At 33.4% G+C, this 15,465-nt stretch overlaps 1 protein-coding gene across 3 annotated transcripts in view; it reads left to right on the top strand.

Moving 5' to 3' along the window:
* The window catches only part of LOC128989887 (syntaxin-1A-like), a 71,607-nt gene that overhangs the window by 28,442 nt on the left and 27,700 nt on the right, over positions 1–15,465 (top strand). For all 3 annotated transcript variants that reach the window (XM_054412209.1, XM_054412125.1, XM_054412037.1), the window contains exons 3-4: positions 735–812; positions 1,575–1,674. In XM_054412209.1, the coding sequence (XP_054268184.1) occupies positions 735–812; positions 1,575–1,674 (178 nt within the window). The remainder of the gene's footprint in view (positions 1–734; positions 813–1,574; positions 1,675–15,465) is intronic.

The raw sequence follows: 15,465 nt of genomic DNA, 5'->3' as shown, positions 1-15,465 counted from the left end.
TGTGTTAAACGAATTCATCAATCACGTTTTTTAGGGAACACAATCGTCATACTTATTATTATGCTTATCCTCCCTCATTTAACTAAGATTTTAATAACTTCACTCTATCTATCGCAGTTAGCTAAATTTACATAAAACATCAAGATTAACCGTCGATTTCGACGGGGTTCCACTAGTCTAAATCTAATTTTTATTTATTTTCATTAACATTTTTTAAGAATATTCAATTGAAAGAAACATTGAAAGCAAACAAAATTAACTGATTTAATGGGACTAAAAAGTAACTAATTACCAGTGCTGCTTGTATTATTAAAAAATGTTTTGATATCAATAGAAATATAACTACAGTAGAACTACTATTATTTGTTTTGCATTTGCTTTGTTTTTACTAACACTTAATTACTTTTAACTCGGTTTAGTCATCTTCAGTATAACCTTATCAAGAAAATAAAAAAACTCTTAGTCATGGCTATTGTTTCTTCTTTTAACACTGAAAACAACGACTTGATAAATGTGTACATTAATGTCAATTAGTTCTCAATTGTTAAAGAGAAAAACTTGTAATTTTAAATCGCCGAACGAAACGTACCAATAAAGTTACATCTGAAATATTATTTTTATATAAAAATGTGTACAGTATAAAAACGTTCCCATCCATTACTTTGACAAATTTTCTTAAATTCATAATGCAGGATTTTAACAAATGTTTTATATCGTATATAACTTTGTTCCAGGAAGATGGGAAATCAAAGAAAAAAACTTCCAAAAAGATAAGAAACAACCAAAAGACTATTGATGACTTATTTAAGGAGGTAAATAATATGAAAATTTGTTGCAATTTAATTACATAGTTTTTTGTCTATTGCAAATGGTTAATGTTTATATAGTACAGTATATGACATACAGGGACATGGATAAAAGGTGGGAACATAATTATAATGCATGCTTCAAGCACATTTTGACTAATCTATTGCCAAGTTTTAGTCAGATAGCATAGCTTGATGATAAATGTCATCTGTTACCAGAATTGATATTGCTTGGAATCGGACCAGCAATTTTAAGATTTTAAAGTGAACACTAGAACCACTTGGCTACTTAGCACCTATACAATTACTTAAATTTATGAATCATATTTTCGTATTGTTTTTTACTTGAAAAACAAAAAGATATAAGTGTCTAATAACACTTGTAATAGTATATTTACATACTGTTGACTCACAAGACAGTAAATACATATAAAAGTTGGTAAGTGGTGATCGATTTCGATTGGACACTCCAATCATCATCAGACCCACTAGGTGTAAGTATAAGTGTGAGTATAATAGTGTAAGTATAATAGTGTACCTGAGTATAATAGTCAACATTATAGGTGTAAATATATTATTACAAGTGTTATTAGACGTAATCTTTTTGTTTTTTTCAGGTAATTTAATAACACGTACGATGCTGATCAAGAAGTTATTCATGGTTTTTTACACCAGGCAGCTAGATAATTTTAATTTTAATGTAAAATAAATATCTGTACTAGGAGAGTAGGGGCCTACCGGTATTAACAATAAAATGTTCACTAACAGATTCAACAAATCAGAGCATGGTTAGAAGCTGTGGAAGAAGAAACCAAACTAGTCAAAAGATTGCACTCAACAATCTTACATTCTACACGGACCGAACAAGGTACCTTACCAATTATTACTTCATATAAGTTAATTAGATAGAAATAATTTTAGAATGGCTGAAATAATAAACAATTCTAAAAAGTAAAAATATGCAATAAAACCAAGTAGAGATAAACAAATTATCTCAAAAGAGCTTTCAAAGTTCATAGTTGGGAAAGTTAGTCAAAATTTCTAACTAGTTAGAAGTTAGAAGTTAGTCCCATAAAAAGTAACTGATAGAAGTTACTAGTTAGTTAGGTTAAAAAGTAACTGATAGAAGATAAAGTTAGTTTTCGACATTTGTAGAATATAGCTGTTTGTTGGACGGTTGTTTTAAAGGATTTCACATGTAATGAAATAATGACACATCTTGGTTACCTACTAATTATTGTGTTTTAATTAAATATTAATTAAACATCGTCACATTTACATTACATGTAATGTAAAAACATTCATTACTACAACAAAATTTACTTTAAATGCCCATTAAACTTTAAAAGAAGTTGTTTTTCAAAATTGGTGTCACTGATTCTTCCTCGTCTGTTACTCTGTTAGTGATGACTAGGCTTGCCGCTCTGAACAGGCGTTCGCAGTGAACAAATAAGGTGTTTTTTTTTATTTGTAGATTTATATATGTAGTTATCTTATTATTATGTATTTGTTTCAGGACTAGTGAATATTTTGTTAGTAAATTTATGTAAATTTATAGCTAAATAATGATTTACACATTAGTTTGCCGTGAGTGAATACTGAAGCAATGTCAGTGTGGTAGTCAGGTACACATCGGCAACTTCGCAGATTCGTACGTGCTCCCGCCCGGCTGGGAAATATCGTACAAACACCAGGCGGCCCGCTACCAGTCACGGGAGAAATTTTTGTCTACAAATATAAATTTGTTTAAAAACCACCTTTGTTCTCATTCTAAAATTTGTCATATTGGTGTTATTTCTTGTGTTACGGCAAACTTGATGGTACTTTGAACGAAATTTTCAGTGTCTTATTAACAATGTTAGCATACATTTTAAAAATTAACAGCAGCATAAAAACTATTGTGAATACAATTTTTAAAATGCATGGAAATGTTAACAATGAACCTACCAATAAGCCATAAAGATTTCAAAAAGATTGGCTCAGTGGTTTGTTTACAAATAAATTTTAAACTTCAGTGTTAGTGCAGAGTTTCTTGAAAACCGGTACTTTTTATGCCCCCAGTACACTCTCGCCGAGGCAAGGCGAGCGTTGGCGAGTGCGAGAGTGTACTCGGTTCGCTCGTCTTCTCTCGCCTTGACTCGGGTCGCCTCGCCTCGCCTTGCCTCGTGCTCGCCTGCGCTCCATCTGGAGTCGGTTTTTTGACACGAGTCAAAGGACCCGAGACTGCACGAGTGGCGAGCGCTACTTCCACATCGAAGTTTATTCCATTTCGACTGCGAGAAAATGCGAGAGTGTACACGGTTACCTCGTATAAGCTCTCGCCCGAATTACTCGGCGAGTGCCTCGGCGAGGCGCCTTGGCGAGCGTCTCGGCGAGAGTGTACTGGGGGCATTAGGATCTTTCAACTATATAAATTTTTCTGGTAAACAGATTTTTTTTATTGACACCACGTAAAATGTATTTAAAACAGCTTATATTTATTTTTTGTTTCAACAAAATCGGATAATTCATCTCAGATATATTTAGGCTCAAACTCGAGTGCACATATTTATTTCCCCGACATTGTGATACAAAAACTTGCCATCACTCTGTTTTCAATAGTTCAAAAGACAAAAACAAATAGTGATCATGTCACCTTTCCTGACATAAACATTACTTTCGATACACAAACATAAGTTACAACTGAAGTTTCCGGTTAGGTAAAAAAACACAGTTTTTTATGTTCAATTAGCTGAATTTTACACTAAAATGTATTGTACGACAATTAATGGACTCCAATTAATGGATTACGAAATATCAGATAATTTTTTAAAGTCTGATGAAGTAGTTTTTCCAGTGTGATAAAAGTATAGTTTTCTACTAAATTTAAAAGTGACCTATTTTTGGCGAGATAAAGTTTAAAAGAGCATGGGAAACACATTGAGAAATACACTATAACTGTACTAAAAAATAAAAATTATATTCATTAAAAAAATATATAGGCCTATTCCACTTCAAGTTAAAAACGAGACCATCATACTTTTCTCCACTTGCCTCGAAGCACTTGTGACAGATGCTTTAATTATTTTTGTTTTGGGTACATGTACAAACACAATAAAAATTTTAACGCGTTTCCACCCTTTTCATTTTTTCAACTTGTTGAAATGTCGCTAAGATTGGTCACTTGATATCACACTCGCCTGCCATTGCAAACAAATATTATTAATCTACTCCTACTTAGTTAAAACTGTTCACCTTAAAATAACTTATGTATTTCAAATATTTAACTATCACTAAAATATATATAACGACAAGACAACTAAGAAACTAACAAAAAATTAACACCTGTCACGGTCAAATAATGAACATCGACTGAAGTGAAGACATTGTTTTGACACTTGAGATTACATATCAATCGCCAAACAAACTTTCCCCCTTCCCACCCTTCAGTGCTTGGGGTATTGTTATTGACTGCCATTGGCTCGCCCCCCGGGTCCGCTGCATACCAAAAAGCGACTGGACTTTGACTTTCTCTTTCCCCACCCCCCACGTTGTTTGTCACAAGGGCGCTGACCTCTCACGTACGCACGCAACACGCAACCCTCACTGAACACGTAAAATAAATAACCCGTACTGGAAATACTTTCGCCTGACCGATTTAAAACTAGCGAATATACTATCTATTCGTTGTCTATTAAACTAACTGAGTAGAAGTTATTTCCAGCTCTTTTTAAAAACTAACGAATAAAATAGAAGTTAGCAAAAAAAACGAACGAATAGCGCTATTGGTTAGAATTTCTATTCGTTATTCCCAAGTATGCTACTCGTACAGTATTTTTTTTTCCCTAGTCATTGAATTGTGTTGATCATTTTTGTTATTGTAGCGTACATGATGGTGGCGTTGGGGTAATGTGTGTGATTGTGTAATGTGGAAACGTGAGACTAATTTAAGCGTGCTGAATCTGCTACCAAATGATTTACATGAAAGGAGATCTTTTACCCAGACCGGAAGCTTGCATAGCCAGCTTTGATTTATCTATTCCTAATTCAACTAATTTACTTAAACAATCCTTCCAAAACTTGTGAGCTATAAAATGACTATGTGTGAGATGATTTGGTTGTGATTGTACTACTTAAATCAGAAATAACTTTGACTTTATTGAGATAAATTATGGAAGCCCACTGGGGAAAACATGTTAGGTACCCTTTCATGTTGAAAATGGTCAAAGCTAAAGGCCGGCAATTAATCAATTCCTACATAACCAATGTCGGGTGACTCTTGCAGGTCTTCCCCCTTGGTTTGCTAAACTAGCCTGACATTTGAATTTAATATCTACACATATAAATAACCTATAAAGACTTATCCATTTTATGAAGGGTTGCAGAACCAATTTTCAGTGGTAGTCCGGTGACGAGTCGGGAAGATATAAGAAGAGAATTGGAAAAGTAGGTGGGGAAAGCATTCGCTCTATCGCGGTGGGCTGACGAGTTCGACATGCAGCCCTGCCACGCGAAGCGCTGACACTATAATAAATATAGCGATCCACTATGCAATACTTTCCAAACTCTCCGACGACAGCAGATGAAAAATATAAAATAAAAAAAATTATATTTTCCGACAGTTACCTGACAACGTTGGCTTCTTTGCAATTATTATGGCATGCCAAGTAGCTAATTGCTGCATTACCTACTTTGTTTTGCCACACTCATTTTAATTTTGCCGCACAAAAATATATAAGTCTATGACGGTTAAAATCTGAAGCTGCCTAAAATGTGGTTTGCAATGTTCCCTAAAATGTACTCCAGCCATAATTCTAATCCCCTAGTAGCACAAATATGTATTTTATAAATATTTTATATATTTAAAGTTGTATTTGATAGAACCTCTAATAAAATATATAAATAATATATCTTTAATAATAGTTTGATATATTCAAATAAATATTTAAAATATTACCAAAAAGCAATGCAAAATATAAATTAAATATAAGTTTTGAATATATAAAATAGATTCATAATATATATTGATAAAATAAGTATAGAATCTATAATATACATATTTTATATGTATATTTTTCCTATTAAATATTAAAAAAATTATGTGTTGAGAATATTTTAAATATATATATAAAATATTTTTGATACTATATTATATATTTAAAGTATTTATAAATATATTTCGAAACACATCAGATATTTTTATTGATAAAATAATAATATATTTGTAGAATATATAGCCTATAATCTTTTATAATTAGCAAATAAATAATTTGCATCTTTTTGTTTTGTATAGTGACTATCAATTTATACATGCATTTTTTGTATGATAATTGCTATTAGTCCAGGCAAATTAGATCAAATTTAGGGTGTGCTCCCCAAAAAATCGTCTAAAGCTGGAAAGTGTTTTAATACCTTTTGGGGGTCCCAAATAAGACTCCTGTGAGTTTGCGACGGATTCTGACGTCTGCTTAAGTTTTGGGAGTCGAAAAACTATGAAAATTTTGCACTTTTTTCAGTTTTTCGCTTATAACTCCTAAATAACGAATCCTAAGGAAAATGTTGTTCAAAGGTGTCTTTTAGTGCATTAAATTCCGCGTCGATTTATGTTAAATACGTCGAAATCGGCCGAGCCGTTTAGCCGCTGTAGCTTTTCAAAGTTGGGATATTTTCATCAACATGGCCAAAAAGTTGATTATTTGGCCAGTTTTCGGCTTACAACTCCTAAACTACGCATGCTATACAAAAATGCACCTGTAGTTAGTTTGTAAAACACAAAATTCTGCGTATAATGTTTTTTTATTGATCAATAACGGCAATTGACTGTTACTTACTTCGCATGGTCGCCATTTCATTGAAAAAAGTATTAAAGTTAAAGTTGGGAAATTTTACTAAAATTGGTAACAACATAGATCCTGTCCTTAAATGGATTATGAATTATTAGATAGTGGTTTATTCCATGATGGTCATCCAGAGGTTTATCTAATAAGGTGTGATGAGAGTAAGACACCCTATGTAATTTTTTTGTCCAATATTGTTGTCTAAGGTTCCGAAAATTCTAGGATTCATATCCCAACCACCCTTTATATACGATCTATCCCTGTATTCATCTTTCAGTTTTTGGCTTACATCTCCTAACGCATGCTATAAAAAAATGTTCCTGTAGTAGTTTCCTGTAGAGCATAAACGCCTGCGTAGAATGTTTTCCAATTCATTAAGATCGGCTTCACCATTTAACCGCTATTGATTGTTAACACTAGATCAGATGCTTGTCAAGTTTCCGAATGTTTAAAATCTTACCATTGAAATCTGGCAAACAACCAGCCTAATTACCAAAAACATAGGGGATATGGCAGTGAATCTATCCACTAGTGTGACGTCATGGATCCTGCAGCATGGCCTATGAACAAGTAAGTGCTCATGAGAGCAACATCTAAAAATAGTAAATTGTTTTGCAAGTGAAATACCTGACATTCCTTGTACTCGGCTAAAACAAAAGTTTGATGGTTTGGCTTGCTGACCACCTTTTTTACAGTTGGATGAATTTTTTGCAGAACATAATTGTTATGGTAAAATTGTTATCTAGTTCTTACTTAGTCCCTAGTCAACTGTTACCTAGTCTTTCAATCACTTTGTTTGAGTACCTTACTTTTTGTTTCTGTATATAGTTCTGTTTTTTTCAAATGATTTTTAACTATTTATTTTCTTGTTGTCTTTGTTATATTTAGTGAAGATTCCATGTTATACTATCTAGAATCTATGGCCCTTTTTGGCACCTTTTTTTATTAACGAGGTCTATTGTAACATCTGTTATTTAATGACCAATAAAGATTTATGACTTATGATTCATCTTACTGTGGAGAGCTTTTCCGAGATAGGGGAATCAATGATGGGGATCTAGCCCGATGGTTCGCTGGCAGGCCCATCGCAGTGAATGCTACCCATCAAATTAAGGGATATTGTGGGATCACCTCTTCAACATATTATCAGCAAGTTGACAATATAAACTCCACGGATACGGTGGGATCAAAAAGAAATTCATCAAATGGTTTCAGTGTCACGACCCATTTACTGAAAATAGTTCGCTCATGTCAATCAGCTCAGCAGTTATCCCATATGATAGCATCAACGCGAGATATGTATAAAGCATAATGAAAAGGCACAGCTTGCAAGAAAATCGTAAATAGGCAAGCCTATAATGAACATAAACTGTGCAGAATAAAAGGAAGTGGTGACCTTAATTGCGAGCTGTGATGGCACCAGCAAAGATTAAAGAAGAATTTGCCCCCCTCAGTCAGCACGTGATATTCCACATTAAATCCAAGCCTCATTTTTCAATCATACTTTGGATTAAAAATATAGCTAGTGGGTGCGGACCGCACCCACTAGCGCAGTTTGATGAAGAAAGCGTGATGTAGAAAAGTCGAAAATCTATTCATGTAGCCTAAAACTACTCATGCTGTTTACTCCAATCAATGTAGATCTCAATGTGTTCTGACGGGTTACAACGCTTGGCGAAGTTGCAGAAGCAGGTTGGCCCTATACATGGTTGGGAGCAGAAAATATCCAAATCAAGTGAGGGTTGGTCTCTTCTAGAAGACACTTTCAACTAATTTTGACATTAATTCTAACAAAAGGGGCTGCTCATCCACCAATCCTTTAGAGATCATTTAAAAGTGCACTTAATTCAGAGAGATAGGTATGGAAAATTAACGCCAATGGGTTAACTCCCATCACTACGGTTAATCCACCGGTTCGACAAGAACTTCTCAACTCCGTCTACCTATATCGACTATCGTGTACATGTTAAAAAAGGTTTACATTATCTTGCTCCTTTTGAAATGCAGGGATATAATGCACTACTGTCTGAAAGACTTGCAAGGGGCACGATTATCTCAATTCTATATCTGACGAAAAAGATGGATGGTACCGAATGTCACCATTTGTGGCAAGACCAATAAGAGCAAAGAATGAATTGTTAAGATTCCAATGATGAGAAGTAGAAAAGTTATATGGTAAAATCTACAAAAACTCCTAATCGTTTTTTTAATAGGCTAAATACATAGTAAAACTATGTACATCTGTCCCATTATCATATTTCGCTTATTAAGCTAAAAATAACATTTTTGCTATATTTAATAAAATCTTTCTCGTTGTAATATCTTATTATACAGACTGTCCCAAAAGTCCCGGACCGGTTTAATATTTTCTAAACGACAACAGATAAATCAATAAGATTTTGCGCACCAACACCACACCTAAAAAACTACTTATTTAAGGAAACATCAATTTTCTGTCATATCATGGGGACGTCCCGCAAGGAGTCAGAAGGAAATCTTAAATAGAAGCATAGATTGACATGCACATCAAATTGAAGACCTTTACTAGCAGAATATAATGCCGCAAATTTGAACTCAAACGGATAACTGAGTAAAAAATGGCAGCCGTTCAAAGATTTCTTGAATCTGCCATTTTGAATCTTTGAACGACTGCCATTTTTTACTCAGTCGTTCTTTTGAGCTTGAATTTACGGCATTGTAATCTACTTGTAAAGGATTACAGCTTTCAGTAGTTATCGAACTACTAAAATAGTTATATAGTTACATATATACATTTAAACATATACATATATATATATATATATATATATATATATATATATACACACATATACATATATAGTTATATAGTTACGGCAAATTAAAATTTATACTGATTTAATTTGATGTGCATATCCACCTATGCTTACGTTAACAATTTTCTTCCGATTCCTATAGGGCTTCTTCCCTGAGGAGTAAGCGTATAATAGCATTGCAAATCTAATGAATCTTTGGACCACTGTCATTCTTGGCTCGGTTGTCCATTTGAGTTCAAATTTGCGGCATTATATTCTGCTGGTAAAGACCTTTAATTTGATGTACATGTCAACCTATGCTTCTATTTAAGATTTTCTTCTGACTCCTTGCGGGACGTCCCCATGATGTGACAGAAAATTGATATTTCCTTAAAAAAATAGATTTTTACCCGTGGTGTTGTTGTACCAATTCTTATTGATTTATCTGTTGTCGTTTAGAAAATATTTAACCGGTCCGGGACTTTTGGGACAGTCTGTATATTAGAATCACTTAACACCATTTTGGAGTGTCCATAGATGGGATCGTATAAATGGGAGCTTAGGACGAATCCTAGAATTTTTGTAAGCCCAGATAACAATATTAGATTTAAAATTACATAGGGGGTCTTGCTACCCTTCCCTTCACACATTCTTGGATAAACCTCTGGATGATAACCATGGAATAAACCACTATCTAGTAATTCATAATCATAATTCTACGCCGTATTTTGTGTTTTCCAAACTAACTACAGGTGCATTTTTGTATAGCATGCGTCGTTTAGGAATTGTAAGCCGAAAACTGGTCAAATAATCAACCTTTTGGCCATGTTGATGAAAATATCCCAACTTTGAAAAGCTACAGCGGCTAAACGGCTCGGCCGATTTCGACGTATTTAACATAAATCGACGCAGAATTTAATGCACTAAAAGACACCTTTGAACAACATTTTCCTTAGGATTCGTTATTTAGGAGTTATAAGCGAAAAACTGAAAAAAGTGCAAAATTTTCATAGTTTTTCGACTCCCAAAACTTAAGCAGACGTAAGAATCCGTCGCAAACTCACAGGAGTCTTATTTGGGACCCCCAAAAGATATCAAAACACTTTCCAGCTTTAGACGATTTTTTGGGGAGCATATGTCTAATTTGCCTGGGCTATATCGTGAAAGCGTTAAAATTAAGTTATTAATAATACGTACTCTGAATGGTGTCACTCTATCATGCACGTAAAGAAAAAATTACGCATATAGTTAAGAGGCAGTACATGTTCAACAGCTACATTTGGGTCAAACAAAAAAAGTTTTGATGGGTTTTATTTTTCTAATTGCAATATGTGACAATGAATGTGATCATAGAAATCTTGAATGATTGGCTAGAAAAGGGTGCTAGTGACTGGCGATCTTTTAAGAAACGAATCACGGAAAAACAGATTAACAGAATCATATTATACTGTGGTATCAAACATTTTTCAAGTATTGCAACCATTGCAACTGACGGCCACTCTTTCACCATTTGAAAACTATTGCTATCAATAGTCACAAGTAGCTCAGAGGTAAGGTAAGATGCTCAAAAGTCGAAGGACCCAGGTTCGAGACCCACCCAGGCTATAAAAATTTTATCCAGTAATTTTTTCAAAATTTGTTTTTATGAACTATTTAATCAATTTAATCAACTGATAATTGTGCTTTTCATACTAAATCTTTATTATTTTGTGTTTTTATGTTTAGGCCCCATGGGATGTTTGGAAGTTATATTAAATACATTTTTTATTTAAATATTATTCACTCAAATATATTATTGGAACATATTTTTTTAATATTTAATAGATTCAAAAACATATTTTTTATATATTTAATATATTTTAAATATTATATAAAATTGACATTAATACACACTTGAGATGTATAAAATAGATTTTAAATATATTTATTCATATGTATTTAATATATATTTGTGCTACTAGGGTCACCTTCTTTTGGAGCGGTAAAATGTCCTGAATTCCTGAGCAGTTTCCCCACAGTATTAAACCGTATCGAATGATAGATTCAAAAAAGGCAAAGTACGCACTTCTGATGTAATTTTTAGGAATAATGTTGATAAGGTGTCTCATAAGATATATTACTCTTGATAGTCTTGTACTAATGTAATCTATATGTGAGCTCCAAGTTAAATGATTGTCTACATAAATACCCAGGAATTTAGCATTTGGGACTAAATCAAGATAAAAATTATTTGGGGTGTTTTTTTTAACTAAAAAGCAAATTTTGTGTTTTATCTGTGTTGAGCAAAAGTCCATTGCATTGAAACCAATCAGAAGCCTGAGACATTGTTTTTGTGACTAATTTATTTAGATCATTAATATTGTTATTAGAATTAAAGAAGGTTGTATCATCTGCATAAAGTGTAATATTATAATCTACCGCAAATGGTAAGTCATTTACATAAATTAGAAAAAGGAGAGGCCCTAGGACTAAACCCTGTGGAACGCCCCACATCTAGAACGTCCCATCTTACTGTAACCACATTTGACCATTGTCCATTAACCAGCACAGTTTGCTTCCGATTACTAAGATATGATTGAAAGAAATCTAGTGTTACCCCTCGGAATCCATAATAATTTATTTTGTGTTTAATTTATCTTGATCCACGCAATCAAATGCTTTGCTAAGGTCGCATAATGTGACCTGAGCTAAATCTTTATTTTCAAATGCCGATATCATTTTTCTTACTAAGCTATCTAGAGCATCAACCGTGGATTTATTCCTTCTAAAACCAAACTGATGGTTACTCAATATATTGTTGTTTTCTAGAAAAGTATAAATTTGATCATAAATTAATATTTCTATTAGTTTTCTAATAACAGGTATGACCGATAGTGGTCGATAACTGTTTGGTTGGTCTTTTGGACCTCTTTTGTAGATGGGACGGACTCTAGAAATTTTAAGAATTTTTGGAAAAATCCCTTTATTTAACAGGCAGTTTATACAGTAGGCAAGAGGCTCTGCCAAACTATGTACTATGTTTTTCAATAAATTATTTGATAGTTTTCCATATATACAAAACTACTCAATTTCTAAAACTTCTATCATTTCATAATGAAATTTTATGACTAAAAAAAAAACTTGAACAAGTAATGTTTCAAATCCAAAAAACTTTACAAACCATTGTGGTAGCAGACGTAGCAGTGTAAAACTGTAGGGATATAAAATAAGCCTCAGAGTACAAATTAGTATAGAAAAAATATTTTATTACAAAATAGTGAAATTAAAATACTTTTAGAAGTTAAGATCAACATTTTAACTTTCATAAAACTTACAACTAGGGAAGGCCTAAACAAGTTTGTAATGATGAAATATTAATTTTAATGTCAGTGTTGTGAATAATATTATTCTAGTCTAGAAAAGAATAAACCTAAAATAAGACTCGTATAAAATAAAAACGTTCAACTTGGTTGATAATAAACAAACTTATACATACAATAAAAATGTTAACCTTCATCTTCATCAAACTAGAACTTAGACAAAAATAAAACTTATAGTGAAAGTCAAACATCAATTTTAGGTTATGTTTTATCCACGTAGATCTGTTTAAGAGTGATTAGTTGATTCATTTTTGTTAATCCTTAACTAGGAATGATAAATAACTTGTGTAGATTTTTAAATTTATTCAGAGAATAAATATTCCATTTAGGTTATTAAAAAATAAGAGTTTTAAAGGTAATACCGATACACAAAACCTATCTTTAATGTTATTTTAATCTGCTTATTAGCAAGTACTCTGGTCAGTTAGCCTGCTCCAAATACCACGAAAAAGGTATAAAATATATTTCATGTGACTGACACCAAAAATATTTTTGAATTTCTTGTAAACACTAACAAAAAACATATTTGAACAGAAGAGCTACATTGCTTGCACTTTCAAAATTCAAACTCGCAGTCTCGCAGACGAATCATTCGGAATCCTCAACACATGACAGGATCAAGGTAGCCAACATACGTCCAATAAGGAACAAAATTTCTCGTAAACGAAATTCCAACAAGCTATACCGCTAATTGATTATTGATTTCTTAAAATAATGCGTGTTTAGCCTTGTTTAATCCAAGTTAAATGAAATCAAAGAAGCGTCAAGTTTATTCGTCCAAGTCAAAGAAATTTTTATCTTTGATGGATTTTCGCAAATATTTAAATTTTGTTTAGTTTAAAAATATATTTTTCTTGTATCTGACTTCCCAACTGTCCCAACTCGTGGCAAGGAAATTCCCAACTTTTCTCTTTTCAGATTCTAGGGGGGGGAGGCTCCCCCCCTACCCCCCCCCCCAAGGTGACGCCCCTGAACTGCACATTTTTTCATGTTATTAACATTTACCCCTCCACTTTTCTATCTACTTACTTTGATGTTTTCTCTCAGCAATTCAATCATTGCATCACCCACTTTGGAAACAAAATTTTAAATACTGTAAGTAGCTCAATCTTGTGTAAGAGTTTCCCATCGCCAAAAGACACACTAACTAATGTCACTGCTAACTTTTCCTTAACTGGCACTGCTTACCAATAGTTCAAGTCCCGTTTGGACGGTGACACAAAATTTGATTATGTTAAGTTATTCAAAGTCAAAACTCGCCTCCCCATTTGTAGGAGAAGGGAGAAGGGAGGTCAAAGGGGGTATGTTCGATAGTGTTACAGGGGTCCGTACAAGCCACCGATCCAGACATCAGGCTGAGCAGAGAGACGAGCGCTCTGGAGGCGGTTTTTTGGCAAAAGATCAAAGAAAAGATCGGTCTGATGTACAGAGTAATGTACGATAGTGTGTCACGATTTATTTTTGCCCCGTACGTTGTCGCCAGCGCCGCACCGAGCGGCCGCCTGCGCTAGCGTTGATGGTTCTAATTTAATACGGCAATTAAACTCTTTAATTGGTCAAATAAATAAATGTTGGGTAATATTTTGCCGATATATATTATGGACATTTATGTTGTAATTTTGTGGTTTGTTTGATAAGTTGAAACACTTAAATTGATGATATCAATAATGTTAAACTTAAATTAAGTAATTGATGTTATACTTAAATTCTTTCAAAATAATATAAACATTAATATTATTAAAGGAAATTAAAATTATCATTCTGTATCGTGTTATTTCATATTAAATTACTGTTTTATTACTAGGCCTACTGCCTCCGCGCTCTCACTCACACACGCTCTTCATCTCTATCTAAACTCCCTTTTGTCGTGCTTGGTAAAACTCGGCTGGTCTTGGTCTTGTTCGGGGAAATGTTCGGATTAAAATTTTGGTGATATTTACCTACCTTCTCCCTTCTGCCTGCTCAGGGTCATCTCTTCAGGGTCTTGATCGGGGAAAAGATCGTAGATCGATAATGTTTCACCGCCTTTAAGAGAAGGCTTAACCCAGAATATTCTTGGTTTCCTCTGCTCCGCTAAAATCAAACAGGCAGCGGCAGCAAGAAACACCTTCTGCTCATTTAAAATTGTCAAGGGAACTGACGTGGAAGCATGAATGTGAAAGTGGCAAAATGTTAATAAGAAAAGTGTGTCCATTTAGTAGTCCTCTACGAAATACCCGCCACCATACCATCAGAAAAATCATAGCTGATCAATTCAGAAAGAAAAGTTACGAGGTCTATGAAGAGGTCACGGCTATAGAAGAAGAGGGCTCTGTGAGGCGGAGTGACATCATTGTTATAGACAAGGAGAAAGATTTCGGTCTCATTATAGACCCAACAGTTCGTCTTGAGACAATGAAAATCAGCCACAGGAAATCCATGAAGAAAAAGTAAATATTTATAAGAAATAAACTATCCCCTATTATTCGGAGAAATATAAAATATCTAAATTTGACGTATATGGACTATACTCATTGGATCAAGAGGAACAATTCCTCAACAAGTTGAGAAATTTTGGAAGAAATTCAATTTGGAAAATCAAGTGCTATATTTAATATCTTTAACAGCCATAAAATTTTCTATTAATATTATAAGAAACCACCTATATAACAATTATCATAATTAGGTTTAAACAAACTTGCAAATTTCAATGTAATATTATTCTTTGTTC

Source organism: Macrosteles quadrilineatus, unplaced genomic scaffold, assembly GCF_028750875.1.
Source record: "Macrosteles quadrilineatus isolate MER2022 unplaced genomic scaffold, UCM_ALF_1.0 Scaffold_1__1_contigs__length_201487025, whole genome shotgun sequence".
Lineage (NCBI taxonomy): Eukaryota > Metazoa > Arthropoda > Insecta > Hemiptera > Cicadellidae > Macrosteles > Macrosteles quadrilineatus.
This window is presented reverse-complemented; position numbering and strand designations above follow the sequence as displayed.